Source organism: Peromyscus californicus, unplaced genomic scaffold (assembly GCF_007827085.1).
Source record: "Peromyscus californicus insignis strain IS unplaced genomic scaffold, ASM782708v3 Scaffold_20__1_contigs__length_68692818, whole genome shotgun sequence".
Taxonomy (NCBI): domain Eukaryota; kingdom Metazoa; phylum Chordata; class Mammalia; order Rodentia; family Cricetidae; genus Peromyscus; species Peromyscus californicus.
Genome location: NW_026294503.1, coordinates 39,934,300 through 39,953,939, shown reverse-complemented (window position 1 = coordinate 39,953,939; position 19,640 = coordinate 39,934,300). Strand labels below are relative to the sequence as shown.

Genomic DNA, 19,640 nt, shown 5'->3' with positions numbered 1-19,640 from the left:
GAGCCCTCCAAGCCTTCCTGCTGGTGCCCTGACTGCACCTCTCTTGGAACCTTCTTCCTGTCCCAGGTCAGTCACTCGGGAGACCTTCCCTGCTGCCTAGGACATGCACATCACTACACAGCCCACATCATCAGAACTTGCTACACATACCGTCAGTGCCTGGGACCACCTGAGTTCCCAAGCCACCTGGCCAGGGGAAGGGGGGTTCTCTACTTAACTTCCAACCAGACCATCCTACACACAGCCCACTACCAGGCCTCCAGTTTGTAAGCCTTCACCCCAAGCATAATGGCCTTCCTGGCTTCCACGAACACTATTCCAGCCTGCCACACACTTCCTTCTCCTTCCGGAGGCCCCTCCTCACTTCCCCATTATTTCACCTGGGACCTTATTCCAACCAGGAGGCTCCACTCTGTGTCAGAGTGCCCTGGAGCAGGCTGGTGCCCACTATGTGCTTGAAAAAAAAAGTCTGAATTCAGGGTCCAGGGTCATATGATGCTGCTAGAGACACCTGGGGCCCCTGCCCCAGTTGATTATTTGGGGTCTCAGGGTCCTCAACCCCACAGCTTTCTTAGTCCACAAAGTCACATTCCCAATTCTCAGTGCTTTCTACCTGCCCCAAACCCAACATCGGGACAGGATGGCTTCAATTCCCCACTTCAGCATCTAGCTAGGACATGCCTCTCTGGCCCTCCTTCCCTGCATCATGGACTTCCCTAGAAGAATAAGGAGGGCAGGCCAATGATCTGAAGCCAGACCTGGGCAGGAAGAAGGGGAGGGCTGTGCAGGGGCGCCAGTGGACCGGGAACCAGGGAGCGGTGGCTCCACTACCTAAAACCAGCCCTCCACTACCCGACCACACTTCGAGCTTCTCCCACTACCCCACGGCCCTGGGGCTACCAAGCCCCAAAGAACTTACCCATCTGTCTCATCCCACAGGATACAAGTCTGGTTGGTGGTGCCCTAAGAAAGAAGGAGGAGTCAGGGCCATTGCCACCTCTAGTCACAACCTGGGTCACTGAATCCACTCATGGGGACACTATATATGCTGCTGATGCCATCCCCCAAGAGACTGCATTGTGTGCGGTAAAAAAAAAACCTGACGTTCAGAGCAGTTCCAGGTTAGTTAGGCCTGGCTTGACCCCCTCCCTCCTCCCACCAGTGCCCAACACATGGCTTCAGACAGTTCCTGTCCCTTCTCTGTTCCAGCCCCCATGACAGGGCTGGGCTAAAGGACAAAGCCATGTCTGAAGGGGAAAAGCTTCTCTGTTGCTGTCCTTGGTCCTGAAAGCAGGACCTTGAGAGCATTGCAGGGCGCCATCCCTGAGAGGGTTACTGACGGGGGGCTCAGCACTGGAAAGATGGGATCAGCCACGGTGGGGTTTGTCTATGCTCACAACAGCTACATGCCCTGGGCATTCATGAGGATTACTTGTTCTTGTTTGATAAGGGAAGGGAGCCAAGGCATAGAGAAGGTAAGCAACTCCCCCAAGGCCACACAGGAGAAAAGGAAGTTAAGTAGAGAACCCCCCCTTCCCCTGGCCAGGTGGCTTGGGAACTCAGGTGGTCGCAGGCACTGACGGTATGTGTTCCTGAACCTGTGGCCTGAGGACTGGGGCCTGGCACTGCCATGTCCTGGCTGAGTGATGCAGCTGTCTTGCCCCCTTGGGGTTCTTACTCAATCCACTCAGAGGCAGAGACAGCGAGCTGTAGGGGCCTCAGCTCTAGTCTCTGAAAAGTCATATGAGAAGACTGACACCCCCACCCCGCCCAGCTTCCTCATGCCAATCAAGGTATCCAAGCATCCCTGGAGCTGGGGACCTGCCAGGGTCACACAGCAGTCGTGGCCTGGAGTCCTAGGGAGTTTTGGGAAGATGCTCTTGGCACTATCGTCCCAGAGGTCCTGCATGACGTGGCCTGGTAGTCAGACCTGACTCTGGTAGAAGGTGGCTCTCACATGCTCCCAGCAATGTGGACTGGGAAAGGAGTTTTGGAGACCTGGTTTGGGGTAGATGGTCTGTCACACAGCTCCCCAGGACGCTGGGCCATGGGCACAGGGTAGAAAGCGGATCCCCTCCAGGGATCAGGATCTGGAGTGGAGGGAGAGAACCTAGAGATTGAGTCAGGGGGCAGGTCAAAAATGGGCTGAATTTCAGTATCCGCATGAATCAATCCACTGTGTGGCCCTGGGTGGGCCCCTAGCTCTAAAACTCAGTTTCCTCACTTGGAATTTAGATGAGAGTCATTCCAATTGTGACCCTCAAGGGTAGTGCTTGAGAGGAACGTGCAGGGAGGCACTTAGAGCTGGTGAAAGTGCCCCTGCACCCATGCATATGGGCAGCACTCACATTGTACATGTGAGCAAACTCGATCTCCAAGGGTGTGAGCAGGGATCGAGGCGGGGGCTTCACCGTCACGGAGATGACCTTGGAGTTGAGGACAGTTGTGTTCCTGGGGGCATCAAAAGCATCAAAGGCTGTCAGAGGTGTGGGACGGCACCGAGCATGCCTGGTAGCCCAGCCCCAGCCCCAGTGGGGTGCTTTGTCCCATGCCACCAATCACCACCACGCCCAGCCCACCAGCATCTTCCTGACCTCCCACAGGAGCCCAGGCTATCCCCTTTCCGTGACACTCACCTTTGCAGGGCCAGGAAGCTGCCCAAGTTTCGGTAGAGCACAGTACCAACCACGAACACAGACGAGTCATCAGCCTCTGGAAGGAAGCATCGGTTATCCCAGCCCAGCCACCACCCACTAGCCTGGACCTCACCCCAATGACCTCCACTGTCCCATCTATTGGGTCCTATCCAAGGCCCTGACAAGAAAAGGCCTGTGCTTCACCCCCCCCCCCCGCCCCACCACAGATGCTGAGGTGCAGCTGGGATCTGGGGCACCAGTCTGGGTCAACATGGGGAGAGAGGACTAGTTTATCTCCTCAAGTGACCCCACAAGAGATAGGGGGAAGCAAGACACATTTCTCTCCCTGGGAACCCATGTCCTTGTCGCTGTGTGATCCACCCGGCCCCTTCTACTCTGCTTATACTTCTGGCTTAGGGTAGTCCCCAGGCACTCTCCCACGGAGGGAAGGAAGAGACGCCTGCAAGGAGATGGTCTCAGGAATAACAAGGTGTACCAGGGATGTTCCCTGTCACTGGAGACCATGCACAAAACCCTACAAGAAATACCCCAGGATGACAATCCTCAGACTCTGGGACCCTGGTTCTTAGTAGGCCCACCCCACTCCCAAGTCTCACCTGCCAAGCCCGTGGAAAACACACTTTTGGACACAGTGACCCTGTCCTCTGGCACCTTGGCCCAGTCTCCTGTGGCACGCCAACCCTTCATGGGGAAGCTGATGTCAGTGGCCCCGCTGGCTGGAAGCTTGTGGATGCTGAGCACTAAGGCAGGGAAGGGACAACACAATGGAGCATCACCCACCTGGAATGTCAGCTGGGACCCAGGCAGCAGGCCTTGGTGCAAGACGATGACACAGTTTCCTGAGGCTAGGGGTAGGCAGGGTCCCTGTGGCCAGGCTGCTGTCAGGCATGAGCACCAAGCCTGTAGACCCCGACTCCCACACTCACTAGTTCCTCCACAGGCCCTCACTCCCAAATGATGGACAACCCCAGAGCCCAGGGCTGGCTGGTGGGGACTGTATGGGACAGCAGGCCAGAATACCTATAGGAAGTCTTATTCTTTTTGTTTTGTTTTGTTTGTTTTTGTTTTTCGAGACAGGGTTTCTCTGTGTAGTTTTGGTGCCTGTCCTGGATCTCACTCTGTAGACCAGGCTGGCCTCGAACTCACAGAGATCCGCCTGGCTCTGCCTCCCCAGTGCTGAGATTAATGGTGTGCGCCACCGCCGCCCAGCAGGAATTCTTATTCTTAGTGATTCAAACCTGACCAGGCCCTGTCCAGCCTAGTTAGTATCGAGGCTCAGACTTAGCCACTGTGGTCAGGAAAAAGTCAAAGGTGGATCCTGCGGGCACAGAAGGATTTACAGGAGCTAGGCACCCATCGTGGCTCCCACTATCCCCCCTACCTCACTAGGGTCATAGATCCGTTCTGAGACCCACTCTCCACCTTCTTCTCCCTCTATAAAGAGAGGGGAGTGGCTGAGCTTCAGGCATAAGGTCTCTCTACTTAGGTGGGAAGTCTTGGTGAGGGAGGGGCAGCAGGTGTGGAGGGAGAATCCTGGGTAATGTAGTCAGGTAGGATGCTATTCTCCTGTATTCCAGCCTGGCAAGCCTCTACCAGAGGCAGACCAGTCCCTGGGGCCCTCCCAGCTCACTCAAGACCAGACTCCAGTCTAGCACCAACCTCAGCAGGATGGTCCCTTCTCTACCTTAGGGGATATCCTAGAGGACTTCCCTGCCTGCCAGCCCATCTTCCTCCAGCACATGCACACTGGCCCAGTGATCCAAGGCCCAGGGCACAGGGCTGAGAGGCAAAGGGAGGTCCCTACTAAGTGAGGTCGCCTTTCCAGTTCCATCCAGGCTCTATAACCCACTTTAGGCACACATCCTACCCTTCAACCAGTGCCACAGCCTGGGGCTGCTTGTAAAGCTGTGGGAGAGAGGGAGCTGCTGAGCTCTAGGCCATGCAGCCGTGCACCCCAGGCATGGTCCCTATGCTTTCTGCCTTTGCTCTGTCTCACCTACTCTGCCTGGCTAGGCTCAGCAGCCTCCCCGCCCCCAGTCTACCTGGTCCTGCCCTCCTTAGGACCATGAGGCCTTGGGAGCATGAGGGTTCTCCCACAGTGTTCCATAAGTATCTGCCTTACCAAAGGCCATGGGGACAGAGACAAGCCTCCCTCTGAATGCCAGCACCCAGCTGGCCCTTGGTGCTGAGGGCTTCCCAGGGAATGAACATACCACCTCACTTGGCACATGTTTCTGAGCCTCAACTGCATGCTCACGGCCATTACACGCTGAGAAAGATATGTGGGCAGCAGAACCCTCTGCGTGTGCACATGGCATGGGGACATGGCCTGTCGGTAGTGGCAACAAAGGGGGGGTGATGTTCCCATACAGGGTAGCCAGGAAGCCCCCCCCGCAGAGGACAGGAAAAAGAGGGACATAGCCCAGGGAGAGGAGAGGGAAGGAAGAAAAGAGCCTAGAAGTGGCAGAGAGCAAGAGGTGAGATCTGAGTGTGACAGCCACCTTCCGAAAGATGGTCCTGTGGGTGGAAGGCAGGGAGGTACAGAGGCAGAAGCATGTGACTCCTAGGTCCTGTGAGGGGAAGCTAAATCAGGGTCCCAGGCTGGGCTATTAGAGACCTGGCAGGCTCAGATGGACACTGGGCGCTTTTGACCCAACCGGCTTTCAGGCCTTGAAAAGATGAGGTCACAGGCATGGAGCTTAGGGAAAGGCTTGGTGCTAAAGGCTGATGGAGTCTGGGGCCAGGCCGGAGGGTCAGGTAGTAGGCAAGAGGCCCAGTGAGGAAGAAGGGCCAAGTTAGCCTGAAGTGTGACCTGGTGGAGGTAGGGCAGGGAATTAGAGCAGAGACAGGTGTCAGTCTAGGGTGGAGTGGGGACTCCAAGGCAAGAACACAGTGGCTTCATGCTGGAAGAATGGTCACTAGTGAATGAGCTGCGGACAGAGCTGGTGAGGGAGTAAAGTCAGGTGCTGGGGAAGACTCAGAGTGGGAGGCTGGAGTCACATCCTCAGGGGATGGATGCGGAGCTGGAGCCTAGATAGGGGGGTCATCTCAAGCATTGGAGTATATTTGTGAGGAGAGCTACCAGTTCCCCTCAGGTCCACTGACCAGTCTACAGCTCCACTCTTAAAATACAGGAAGGGTGAGACTGCAACCAGGCAGATGCCAATCCCCTGCCCCACTGCTCCTTGGCTTTGTAGAACTGGAGGGCAGAGAAACAGCAGCTGCAGAGGTGGCTCTGGGGTGACAGGACAAAGGGGGCCTCAACCCCAGGGGTGGCTGGGCTCCTGCATGCGTCCCTGGCATGAGATCTCCAGGTCTCTGCCTGGATCTCAGGTCCCAAAGGACTCTTGATATCAACCCCCTGGACTTGACCTAAGCCCCAGGCTAATAGGTAATGGCAGCCAGTGGCTGCAGAAGGGTGGGGTCATCTGTTCCTTATAGACGAGAAAAATAAGGCAGGGACCCGGCCCAAAGGCACAGGACCAGGCCATGGAGGTTGCTTACCCAGATTGTCGGTCACCTGGTAGGCATCCCTCAAATCCTTCATGCGGAAGCCGATGACATCCACAAAGTCCTCCACCAGCCGAAAGAGCTCCTTGGCATTGGGGCCCATCTGGGGTAGGGAAAGGTGGAGGAGCTCAAGCTGGAGGAGGTGCCTGCGCCTTCCCTTCTCCTCCTGCCCCCTCCCCTCCTCTGCTATCTCTTTTTCTAGGCCCTACGGGTCATTCCTTTGCAAAGCAGGGCAGCAGGCAGCTGACCTCTGAGTGTCCATTTGCATTTTACGAATAAGATCAGAGGCCCAGAGAAGCTGCTGTGGGCACCACGGGGGATTCCTAAACTGTAGGAAGGGAAAGTGTTCCAAATATTCACCGTGAGGGTTACTGCCCTGGGGTTAGTGTGATAGCAGGTTTGAGGTCTGCTGGAAGGAAGAGAGAAGATTGGAGAAGACTCACCACACCCCCTCCTCTGGACATACCCAGTGATCTTAACATAGTTTCCTGCTCTCCTCGTTCAGCCCCAGGGAAAAGCCACTGTACTTTCATGGGTGGGGAAACAAAGCCTATGAGGTTTAGTGGCTTTTTCAAGGTCTTGCAATCAACAGGAAGCAGTGTTGAGACTCATACAGAAGACGCAGCAAGGCCCCACCATGGCTGGCCTGGAGTGTAGGAGGCCTAGAGCTGCCTGCTCCTGTCCTGATCCTGTGGCTAACACCAGGGGGTGGCTCCAGACCTCCACACATACCAGCTGTGCCTCCTCCCACTTATCCCGATTCTCCTCGGCCAGCAGGTTGCTGATGATCTGGACAAAGTTCTGGAAATGAGGGCCAGTGAAAGGGAAGAAGGCATCAGTGTGTGAGGAAGGGAAAAGCTCAACCTATGGCTAGGATAAGGGCTCAGTTTAGACTGGGACCAGGGCTCAATGGATGACCAAGATCAGGACACAGTCAGTGACCAGGATCCAGGCTGTGTGGGATCAGGATTGGAGCACAGAGTGTAGCCAGAATCAGACCAAGGCTCAGTGTGTGATCAAAGTTAGGGCTTATATGTGACCAAGGCCAGGGCTCAGTGTGTGAGCAGGGACAGGGCTCAGTGTGTGAGCAGGGACAGGGCTCAGTGTGTGACCAAGGCCAGGGCTCAGTGTGTGAGCAGTGACAGGGCTCAGTGTGTGAGCAGGGACAGGGCTCAGTGTGTGACCAAGGCCAGGGCTCAGTGTGTGACCAAGGCCAGGGCTCAGTGTGTGAGCAGGGACAGGGCTCAGTGTGTGACCAAGGCCAGGGCTCAGTGTGTGAGCAGGGAAAGGGCTCAGTGTGTGAGCAGGGACAGGGCTCAGTGTATAAGCAGGATCCAGGATGATGACTAATATGATCTGAGTCAAGGCTCAGTCTTTAACCAAAGATAAGGTTCAGTCTATCATCGGGGTCAGAGGTCATTGTGACCAGGATCAGGACTCAATATATAACCTGGATCGGGACTCACTATAGGACTATAGTGATCATCCTATGACCAGGCCACGATTCAGCATGTAACTATGTTTAAAGCTCATTATTACAGTGGGATCACAGCCCCGCCCACACTCAACACTGGGACTTAGTCTCTGACTGGGATCTGGGTTGGTTCCTCTGATATTTCCCCAAGCGTCCTCCCCTGAGGCTTCCCCTGGGAGCTACCTGCACATCCCCGGGTGTAGGGCTGTAGTAGGCCCTGCGGAAGATCTCTGTCATGTTCCTCAGGACATCGATGGTGGAGAGCAGGTCGCCACTGTAGCTGGTGCCATCCTGTGAGATCTCCAGCAGTGTCTGGATGACCTCCGAGACCCCCTCCCCTGGCAGCCCACGTTGAGCCTTGGCCAGGTGCTCTCTGGTCTGGGGAGATGGAGAGGGCTGGATGCTGTCACTGCTGCAGGTTATAGCCAGGTGGGGGGGGGGGGGGGCAGGGACCTCCGATGCCTGGAGGCCCCTACAGCCCCAACCTGACGTTCAAAGAGTGGGGAAGTTTCCTGAGCCCCTAGGGCCAGCCTCACCATCATTTGGATGTTCCGGTAATCAATGGAGACACAGCGGATGTAGGTGGGGGGCTCCCAGTAGGCGATGCCTTCCTCGTCCAGCTCACAGCGGCGCAGGATGAGGCCTGGGGAAACTCCATTCCTCACGTGACTGCTCACCAAGGAGCTCTGGGGTCCCACCCACAATTCTCAGGCAGCAGTGCTCTGTTTAGGACCCTAGGGACCTCAAGCCAAGCCATGATGTCTTTGTTCCTATGTGTACATACTTTAGCCCTACTCTAGGTCCTGGGGACCTGAGGACCTGGGGACCAACAGGCATCAGACCTTCAGGAACTTTGCTGTGTGGAGGTGGGATCCTTAGCTAAGCAGGGGCTTCTGGGTACAGACACAGCCTCTCTTGGGAGTTCCTTGAAATCTAGAGACTTAGGGACAGCTGTCCCCTAGTCCCTTGCTATGTCCTGGCACATTCACAGGACTTCACGGGACTCGCTGGCCCCCGAACACTGGTGCAGCCTCCTGGGGCCCCTTGGTATCAACAGCCTGAAACACAAGCTCACTCTCAGATAGAAGGACCCCCCCCCCCCCCCGAGAAAGATTTCTGAGCAGGAACAGCAGAGTAAATAAATTCAGGGTGACAGCCACACAGAATGGTTCCAGCCCTGTCACCAGACAGGAACCACAGGGTGGCCTGATGCAGAAGCCTGGGCTATGAACTTAGATGGGAGCAAAAATGAAGGAAACGCAGTGTGACTATGAAGGTAGAAAAGGGCCAGGGAAAGATACCATGAGGGATGGGCATTGTCTTTATTCTGTTTCTCTGGGTTTACAGTATGCCGGCAAGAAAGTGTAACTAAGGATAGGGGCAGCAAGCATAGATTGCAATATCCAGCACCCACCACTTCTTACCTGTGGCATTGCGGGGACACCGGACTGCGGCCACCTCTCCAGCTGGGGTCTCCTTCCAGACCACGGCCCCAAAGTTGTCCTCATCACAAATTTCATGGGGCTCTGTGAGGGGCCAGACAGTGAGGTGGACAGGGTTTGGGATGAGGGGCTGCGACACTCAGCTGTTCCCGGTCCCTCCGAGCTAGTATGCAGTGGGAAGGGTCTCACCAGGACATCGTTGGGCACCACACTGTCGGTACTCATCCTGGGGGCCCTGGCAGGCGGCTCCCCCGAAGAAAGGCCCAGAGCAGACACGCTCCCGTCGCTGGCTGCCACCTCCACATGTGACGCTGCAGCTGCCCCATGATGCCCAGACCTGCCACTTGCCATCCACTGCCAACGGGTGGCCAATCACAGGGCACAGATGACAGGAAGCAGAGGCAGGACCCGGGATCAGTAGGGAAGTGGGGCCAGGGGGATAAAACAAAACAAAACAAAAACAAAAACAAACAAACAAAAAACCAGTATTCGGATGAGACAAAGACAAAAGACCAGGAGTGTTGGGGCAGGGCCGTAAGGAGACAGAAAACTGAGATCAGTGGAGAAGAGGTCTAAAATCAGCTTGACTCAAAAAAGAAACTGGATGTCTTGTGCAGCTGAAGTCTGCCACCTGACCTTGACTCCACTACTCCGTCCTGAACCTGGTGAACCCTCCAGCCAACCCCACCACTATAAACTGCACTTGACATTTCCATCCTGCACTTCGACCCCGACACCCTAACCAGCACCCTGACCCTACCACACCACCCTGTACCCCAATCCCACCTCTACCACTCTGTCCTTTCATCCTAATACCCTAACCTGCATTCTAACACCACCACTTCCACCCTATACCAACCCCCCACCCCCCACAGCCATACCTCTCCAGTGGGCCCCACCCTTTCCCCTGAGCCCTGAGAGGGCATCCTGACCTGGGCACTGCTGCAGGAAGCAGTCTCGAGTCTCCACCCAGTGGCCCTGGCACTCGGCGCCTCCATAGGAAGGACCATTGCACTCTCGAGTCCGCTGCTGGCGGCCTTGGGAGCAACTGGCAGAGCAGGTGCTCCAGCTGGACCATTCATTCCAGTTTCCATCCACTGCCCGGCCCGGGGGAAGAAGGGAACAGGAAACTGGTGTGAATATCCAGCACGCAAGAACACCCCAGGGGCACCATGCAACAGCCCCCTCGGGATTGGGAAAGGAATACCACAAGGTCACGCCTCAACCTAGCTCGGTCTGAGGTTTTAACCACTGAGCACCCTGAGATGAACCTGCGGTGGGTCAAGCTGGGTCCCTGGACCGGCCAGTGACCTGCTGGGCCCACCCCCGACCCCCCACCCCCAACCCCAACCCCCCACCCCCCCAGCCACTCACTCCCTCTCACCTACCAGGGCACAAGGCAATGTTGCAGAACTTCGTTTGCTTCTCGGGACCCTCACAGGGGTTGCCTCCAAATTGTGGGGGCCTGCAGGTGCGTGTGCGGTCACGGAAGCCACGGCCACAGGTGCTGGAGCAGAGGCTCCATGGTGACCACTCATCCCAGGCCCCGTGCACTGTGGAGAGACAGGAAGCCATAGCTGTCCTTCGCCCAGAGGCCCCGCCCCATCACCCCAAAGCCCCGCCCCACCACCCAAAGCCCCGCCCCACCACCCCAAAGCCCCGCCCCACCACCCCAAAGCCCCGCCCCACCACCCCAAAGCCCCGCCCTGTGCTCTGCTCCACCCACCTGGACACACAGCGGAATTGTTGCAGAGCCGCTGCTCCCTCAGAGGTCCACTGCACTGAGTGCTGTAGGAGGACGACACGCAGAAGCGGGTGCGGGTCTGCCAGCCCTCGCCGCAGGTGCTGGAGCACACGCTCCACGGGGACCATTCCTCGGCGGCTGGGTCACCTGTGGGTCCAGCCCTGCAGCATCATGGGCCTGCCATGCCCCTTCCCATAGGGCGGTGCCAGATTTGGAGGCCCACTGGGGAGGCAGGACCTTGCTGTGGGGCAACAGGCCACGGGCTGGGGCTCTGGGATAGCCTACTATCCCAAAGGCTGAAAGCCCCAGGATCTGGGTCTGGCTGGGACCGGCTTCTATTCTCCTATCCGCTCCCCTAAGCCAGTCTGCCTGGAGCAGGAGTCTGGCACCGACTAGCTGAGATGAGCAGTAAGTTATTAGAATTATTACTGGCAACTAGTAGCCATTATTAACCTGGTCCCAGAAGCCAGCCCTCCCCCCTCCCTGCCTAGGGCTGTGTGTAGGCCAGCTCTACCCATCCTGCCAGCTCACCAGTCTGGGAGGATGGGAACCCAAACTGCTGCAGTTCATCTCCCAACTCCTCGCGCCGCCGTGCATCCGTGGACCGCAGGGACTGGCTCCGTGAGCTGGTGCGCCCAGTGGCTGCGGGATGGGCTCAGGTCAGCATCCCTGTGGGATTCCCTCTGTCCTTGGCCACAGCTGGCCACCTACTGTCACCAGAGCAGTCTATCCCCAAGGGACAAGCGGGAGACCCCACCCAGAGCACTTCCCATGGCACCAACTCTCTTCTGGTCACTATGGACCCCTCTGTGAGGATCCCGCCTCTCCTCCCTCTCAGCCTCCGGGACTGCAGGCAGGTAGCAACCTGCAGGACAACTCCTTAGAGTGTCTGCTGCCTCCTACCCAACATCCCATCCCTTCCTCCCTGTGAGATACACAGGGGCCTCCCCAGGCTCCTGAGAAGAGCTGTCTCCTCAGGAAAGGGCATCCAAAACAAAACAAAACAAAACCTGAAGAATGGCAGTCTCATTAGAACTTGATTTAACTTTATGGTAGCAGCTAAAAAATTCATGAGGTCATTAGAAAGCCTTATTAGAGAAATACATCCCGGAGGCTTATCCTGCTGGAGTTGACTGGCTTGGCTGCAGCTTGCTTGTGGGGCAGCATCAAGAATCCCAGCCCACATCTGATAAGGAAACCTCCCACCTAGCTCCAGGTACCCGGCTTCGTCCTGGGTCTGGACCAGACTGGGCTTTCAAGTCTGCACCTCTAAGCACCCCTGTTTCCAACCACGATCACCTCTTCAAAGCTCCGCCTATCCTCTTCCCATTGAAGCCCCAGCAGAGCATCCCTACTCTGCCCCATCCAGGTAGGCCCTGACTCCTTCCCTGATTGGACCTAGCCACCACTTCAGCACCACCCTAGCCCTGCCCACTCACGGCCACAGGCCTTGCGGTTGCACAGGCGTCCTTCTTCCAGAACGCCCTCACAGCCTCCGCCCTCCACGCCAGGGGTGGGCAAGCAGGTGCGGGTTCGAGTTTGCAGACCTCCCCCGCAGTCCCGCGTACATTCACCCCACAAGGACCACAGTTTCCAGCCACCTGGGGGAACAAGAGAGAGAGAGAGAGGCTCAGGGTCCTGCCATCTTTGGGGTCCAGTAGAGGCCAGAAGGAGTAGTAGTGGGCTTTGAAAGAGTAAGCAGAGGCCAGGTCTGGCCAGGGAAGACAGCAAGGCAGGACAAGGCCATGGGAAACTTTGCCCCTAGGTCCGGGCTCCTTTTAGATAGCCTGTGTCAGCCTTGAGCCAGGGGTTACTAGGTAGGTCTGGGATAAGTACCCACTGCTGTCCCAGGCTGCCTTTCAGAGTAAACAATTAGCTCCTGCTCACCCCATGCTGCCTCATAGTGTGAGGCCTGGTGACCAGCATGGGCCACCATTCAGAAATACATAGATCCAGCCTCCCCGCGGTCCTCAAACTCTGAGACTATTTCCTCACATTCTTATCCATGTGAGGTCACTGCCAAGGCCTCCACATTTCCACTCCAGAGCCTGGGGTAGGGAGTAGCCACTCCCATAACCAGTAGCCCAGAAACCTTCCTTAGACTACACATCTGCCTACCTACTAAGCAAGGCCAGGATAAATAAGTCCAGGACACTCAGGGCTACACCTGGCCTGAGTGCTGGAGGGAATAGGCCCCATCTCCTGAGGTGAGAACTCAGAGATGGTAGGTCCCAGAGTGTGAGAAATCCCACCTGATGGCCCCACGAACCATCTCCTTGGCCTTATCATCTCAAGGACAGCCAACTCCCAGGGTTTGGGAAGGACCACAGCCAGAGCCTGCCAATCTCCCCTTGCCTGTGCTTGGCTGGACCAGCAGGGGGCGCTGGATTTCCAGGGAGTGAGTGGTCCCCTAGTGAGTGCTCACCCTTCTGAGATGGGTAGGACGGGAAGGGCCATCTTCCATGCCCCCATGTCTGTTGTAGAGGCCCTAAAACCCCGCCTCTGCCGAGGTGTCGAGCTAGGAAGTCGGGGTTTGAGTGATAGTTATAAGCACAGAGGATTCTGTCTCAATACCATCTTCCCTTTCACCAGGAGAGCCCCAAGGGTGGGGGCAAGGGCACAGCAAGGGTACAGGAAGAGGTAAGCAGTGACACCCCCACCAAGACACAGTTGAGAGGAGAGGGCAGAGAATCTTCAGCGCAGCCTCACGTGCGGAATAGGACAGGACAGCAGCTGTCCACAGAACGGGCCCAGGTGGCCGCTCTGAGGCTGCCGGTCACATGCTTTAACTCAGGACAAGCAGGAGCAGCTCTCAACCGGGTCAGACTCCAGGTCTTGAACCAAATCTGATTCTAGATCTCTGCCCTACCCACCAGCCCCAGGAAGACCACCTGCCGGGGCCAAGCACGGTCCAGCTTTCTGGCCTCGGGAGTCTCACCTGTCACAGTCGTGCCTGTCTTCGTGATTCCAGACAAAGGAGCCAGGAGTCTTTGAGGCAGGCCTAGGGTGGGGTCAGAGTTCTGTACCCTTCCTGGGCCCCCCTCACTGCCCCAGCCCAGCCCCCACAAGGAAGCCTGAGTGATGTGAAAACCGGCAGTGGGTGGGAGAGAGGGTGTCCAAGCTGGGCTAATCGGAGGATGCCACTCAGTTCCCATGGCAACTGCTGCAGCGCACAGCCTTTCAGGATAGACCCAGGTTAGGCCTCAGCTGCCAAAACACCCACTATTTCGGGGCTGGTTACCTTGGTGACCCAGGTGGTGAAGATGTGGGAGGGGGAGGGGAGGAGAGAGGTGGGGCATATCAGAAGCTGGGGGAGAGGATGGATGCCCTCCTCTGGCCCAGCCCTGACTCTGGTCCCACTGAACCCTGATCCAGGCCACATGTGGATTCCTAACCCTATTCCTACATTGAGTCCTGCCTCTGGTTGTATACTAATCCCTGATCCTAGACATATACTGGTTTCTCACCTTGCTCACAGACCAACATCTGGCCTTGGTAACTCTTAGCCCTGATTCTTATCCCAGACCTAGGATCTTAGGCATAGGGTCCCTGATCCTCCATCACAAACTGGGCCCTGCTCTCAGCCACAGACCGATTTCCCAGTGCTGGCCACACTCCTTCCACTAATGAATGTTCAGAAAATGGTAACTGCTGTTTTTATTATCATTTTCATTTTTAATGTGTGTCCTCACACACAGCTGACATGATAAATGTTTGCCCAGACTGAAAGCATCCATGCCAGAGGGAGCATTATGAAGGCAGAAGTCCTGGGGCCAAAGTGAAGGGCACCGGGGGACACAGAGGTGCGTCAGGGCTGTGTGGGCACAAGGGGGCAGCGAAGGAGCAGGCAGGGCTCAGGGGTGGGCTGCCCCTCCAGGCCCGGAAAGAAGCTGTCATTCTTTCCTGCTCAATGCTCCCTCTGTCTGGCGGCCTCATTTCCATCTCATTACAGGCATGAATAGAGCCAATTATTGGCCAAGGCAGGCCGGCCACCCAGGAGGAAGGGTGTGTGTGTGTGTGTGCAGTGAGGGGCTCTGGTACCCTTCCCACCCTAATGCCCTGGCTTGAGGGTGGTGGGTTCCCCTGATCCTTCACCCCAAGTGGGCTGAAATGGGGGAAGGAAGGAGATCCCCCTCCCCCAGCCGGTCTCTCCCAAGTTCCTGGGATCCCCTTTGGAGGAAGGAAACCATGCACTTCCACCTTCTCCCAGCAGAGGGATCCCTACTCCAGCAGGTTGAGCAGCAGATTAGGTCACAAACATTGCCACTCAGCTCTCTAGATTCTCACGGCAGGTCCAGGGACAGTCCCTGCCCAGGTGGCTAGCAAGACCCCTCCCTCTCCAGGGACCCAGCTGGAGAAAGACTACCCTAAAGTACTTAGGCACTGGTACCAACAGTCGGGTCTAGAACTCCTGGATCCTGAGGAGGAACCTGTCCACACAGGTCCTCCACAGCACTTTAGCCCGGCAGCTCCTGACTCAGCCACCATCTGTAGGCTGCCAGCAACCATCAGGGCCACAGAAGGGCAATCGGATCCCAGGACAGACTGAGTGGCCAAGTTCACTGTCCACTTGGGGCACTGGCCTCCCTGATCCTGATCCTAAAGCTGTACTGCTACCTTTAGGCCTCAGGCAGACTCTACACGAGTACCATCCCAACACCAGTTCTCCGGGGGGAAACCAAGGCACTTGAAGATCAAGCAAGCCACATCTGTAGGAAATTCTTGCTGCTGGGTATCCCCCGTCCTGAGGAGGTATCTTAAATCAAGGCCCAAAATGTTAAGTGCATGCTGGAGACCTTCGACAAGTAGCCTCTGTCCTCAGTTATCAGAGTGTGTCACAGAGGCCGCAGGCCCTCCCATCATCATGGACAGCATGACTGAAGTTCAGGCCGCAAGGACTTCTTGCAGTTCTGGCCCTGAGTTGAGGCAGGAGACACAGTAAGAGATAAGGCTCATGGGAATTTCCCTATGGAGGATGGTGCCATACCCAGCATTTCCACAGGGTCTTGTCTTGTTCTTTACTTCTAGAAGTATTGTCTGTGATGTGCACTGAAGCCAGTTTTCTATATTATTCTAAAACGTACACATAAACACACACACACACACACACACACACACACACACACACACACACAACCACTCACACTGCCAAGATGGTACCCGAATCTCCATGGTGGACCCCGGTGCCTCTCTATCATACCCACAACTCCACTGCACCCCAAATCGCAACTAGGAGCTCTCCCCAAGCCTAGCCTCAACTTCTACATGCTGCCTCCCTTCTCTGGGGTGTCTTGGGGGACTGAGCCTCACAAAGATTGGAGGATCATTGGCCAAGTAGGACCAGAGCTACACAGTGAGAGAATCAGCTCTAGTCTGTGGGCAAGTCATGAGCCCTCCAGGACCCCCAGGCAAGTGTAGCATGTGTACACACTTGACATGCAGATTCAACCCAGCCTTCTACCTCAGACATGTGCACACAGACACATTTAACACTACATTTACACAGGGACGCATATGTATGCTAGAAAACACACAGCAACACACACAGGGACTCAGAGATACAATCACAGTAACACACTCATAGAGACACACACTCGAGGATACGCACAGGGAAACACAGGGACACACTCATGGAAACACATGGGTACATACACACAGGGACATATAGACTCATGAAGACACACAGGGGCACGCTTACAGGAAATACTCACAGGACTTACAGGGACTCATGAGAACACCCTCACAGAAGCTCACATGGACACATACTCACAGGGATACACTGAGACATACTCACAGGGACTCACACTCACAGGGGCTCACACTCACAGAGACACACTCATAGGGACACCCTCACAAGGGCTCAGAGGGCACACTCACAGGGACTCATGTTAACAGGAGCACACTCACAGAGACACACAGGACACACTCACAGGGACACACTCACAGTGTGGTTCACGAGCCCCACGCACAGGGGCTCACAGGATACGGGGACCACACACAATGACGCACAGAGACACACAGGTACATACACTCACAGGAACTCACAGGCTCCCCCACGCCCAGAATGCTGCTTTTTTTCATTATCTCACATGTCACTTCTGTAATAATATTCTTTAATTAAAACATGAATATTTAAAGTAACCCTTGAGAGAAATGGTCCATCTTACCAGAGGCAGAGATGGGAGAGGGATGGAGGAGGAAACAGAGAGAGACAGGGAGCTGGAGATTGTGCAAGATAAGGGTGGGTGCCAGGGCCTGGCAGTCTGAGAGAGACTAGGCAGCAGGGACAGTTGCCCTAGCCCGAGGAGTGCTTATGGAATCCAATGCGTGACACGGCCATGTGGCGTTTGGACAGGCCTGGCGGGGGGGGAGAGGGAGCAGGGCTGAAAATGGGCCACACACTCAGTGGGCTGCCTGCTGGCTCCCCAGCTCTGCGACACATCGCCTGCCTTAGGAGGGGATGGGTGCCCAGGCTTGCCTGCTCCCAAAATGACAGTGAGAGCAAAGGCCCTGTGCACAGAGGTAGGTAAGAGGCACCCGCTACACATCCTGGCACAGATTCCTCTCTGCTGAAGGGTTGTCCAACTTGAGTCCTCAGCCATTGCCACCACCCGAAGTAGAGCTCAGCACACACGATGCCACCCACTAGTCTGCTATTACAAGCTATGTGACCTGACCCTACCTTGATATCGCTGGGCCTGATTTCACAAGCATGCACCAAGTACCTGCTTTGGGCCTGGTTCTGTCCTTCACACTAGGGAAACATCAGTGAATGGGGCAAAGGTCCATCATCTGTTGTGCTCCCATATTAACATGGACAGTGAGCAAGAGGCCCACTGGGGAGTTCTATGGCATGTTTGAAAGTGATACTTGCCGCCAGGCGGCGGTGGTGCACACCTTTAATCCCAGCACTCGGGAGGCAGAGCCAGGCGGATCTCTGTGAGTTCGAGGCCAACCTGGTCTACAGAGTGAGGTCCAGGACAGGCACCAAAGTTACATACTTGCCAGGGAAGGCAGAAAGGGATAAATTGCTTCACTGGGCAGGACACACAGAAGCAGGGCTCCAGGGAAGAGCCTTCTTAGGACGGCCTAGGGAGGGCCTGTGAAGGTGTGAGCAAGGCAGGGACAGCCTCTGCTGGGGCCTGACTCATGGCCATGTGAAGGGGGAACTCATCCATATGTGACACTTGCGGAACAGTCAGCACTCAGTGACCAGCCACTGATGTCACCAGTGGGCTCCTTCCCCACCCACAAGCAGGAAGCGGCAGAGCCTTCTGGACACAGGGCACAGGCACCCGATCTGATCTGGATGGCCACGGTCTACCCTACCCACAGGAACACTCCTTGCCCCATACACTGGGGCCTGGTCTTTGTGCTCTCCAAACCATCTTCCAACAGATCAGCAACCTATGCAAGTCAAACAGATGGAGGCTACCCTGGATACACATGCACACACCGTACACACATGAGCATACATGCTCAGTGCGTGGTACATATATACCATGTACACACACATACACCCACAGACACATACACAGTCACAATGTGCTGCATGAACACCCATGTATTCATACATGTACACATTTTTTGCACGTGTTCAAGCATGAACACAATGTGCTACATGTGTACATGCACCCATTCATATACAGGAGTCTGCCTAGCAATAAACAAGGACATATGTGGATTCACACAGTGCTGACACATACATACATGATAGTGCACACACATATGCAAAAAATTGCAAACATAATAATCAGTATACCCATTAGGTTTCCATGCGTCATACATGTCCACGTGTGAGTTCATGACCACATGGGTTCACAACACACTCCACTTATGTATATGTATACATACATGGGTGCAGCCACCACACACATATGCATAAATGTTCATGTGTGTACACAAACGGTGCACTGTACCTGTACACACACATGTATAATACATGCATATACACTCATGCACATATACCTCTTGCTGGCCTCTGAGTACCACTTGCCAACATGGTTGGAATCCATACACATACCCCAAACTGTCCAAGCTCAACTTGCATACATCCCTGCCTCTGGCTGCCTCTGCTCCCAGGCCCCAGGAGTTTGCCTAGCAATAAACAAGGACACTGATGCTTCATCATTGGCTGCTTCGTCCCACTTCTTATCCTCACAGAGACAGAAGGAGGCATTCTCAGGCCTCCAGGGATGAGAACTGAGGGGCTGGCCTAGGAACGCATGTGGGCCAGGGTCAGGCCCAAGGCTCCAAAGTGGGGTTCCAAGGCCATTGCTCTAGTCTGGGCCTGTTCCCTTTCACCCGGTGCCAGAGCTGTGCTCACATAACCCATGACCTGCGTCACAAACATCTCAAGTCCTACTCTGACATCAGAATCTCCCTCAAGCTGCATCTCGCAATCCTGCTTCCTCTGTCCCACATGGATGTCCTCATTCCTGACAGGATCCTGGAGGCCAGGCTTGCTCTTCCTGCCTCCACACCCACACTCTTTCATCCACACCACAGTCTCTCCTCTTCCCTCCCCCTTCCCATCTCACTCTGACCAGGCCAACATCAGCCGCCCCCCAATCTGGTTCCTGTGAGGAGCCCAGGTACACCATTCCTTTGCACTGAGCCCTCCCAAAGTCCTTTTGCTCTCAAGGTCATATATGCACTTGACAGAGAGGCCTGGCCACTTCACAGCTTCTGCAGCAAGGCCCTCACATAGTAGGTCCTCAGAAAATAATTGCAGTTTGACACTTCCTCCAGCCTCATAGCATACAAGACCCTCCATTTGGTGTCCCCAGCATTGATTACACCAGTCCCAGAGG

General features: G+C 55.6%; 1 protein-coding gene across 7 annotated transcripts in view; it reads right to left on the bottom strand.

Annotated features, from left to right (window-relative positions):
* Adgrb1 (adhesion G protein-coupled receptor B1) overlaps positions 1-19,640 on the bottom strand; it is a 72,390-nt gene that overhangs the window by 37,829 nt on the left and 14,921 nt on the right. For 4 of the 7 annotated variants that reach the window (XM_052748001.1, XM_052748003.1, XM_052748005.1 and 1 more), the window contains exons 3-17: positions 12,267-12,428; positions 11,359-11,469; positions 10,810-10,974; positions 10,473-10,636; positions 10,016-10,190; positions 9,273-9,437; positions 9,066-9,167; positions 8,178-8,284; positions 7,825-8,019; positions 6,900-6,968; positions 6,162-6,270; positions 3,254-3,397; positions 2,637-2,712; positions 2,349-2,451; positions 920-963 (exon numbers count right to left, since the gene is read on the bottom strand). In XM_052748001.1, coding sequence (XP_052603961.1) covers positions 920-963; positions 2,349-2,451; positions 2,637-2,712; positions 3,254-3,397; positions 6,162-6,270; positions 6,900-6,968; positions 7,825-8,019; positions 8,178-8,284; positions 9,066-9,167; positions 9,273-9,437; positions 10,016-10,190; positions 10,473-10,636; positions 10,810-10,974; positions 11,359-11,469; positions 12,267-12,428 — 1,891 coding nt within the window. Of the gene's footprint in view, positions 1-919; positions 964-2,348; positions 2,452-2,636; positions 2,713-3,253; positions 3,398-6,161; positions 6,271-6,899; positions 6,969-7,824; positions 8,020-8,177; positions 8,285-9,065; positions 9,168-9,272; positions 9,438-10,015; positions 10,191-10,471; positions 10,637-10,809; positions 10,975-11,358; positions 11,470-12,266; positions 12,429-13,765; positions 13,998-19,640 lie in introns of those variants that run through there. The other 3 variants (XM_052748002.1, XM_052748007.1, XM_052748008.1) reach the window with 2 other exon arrangements.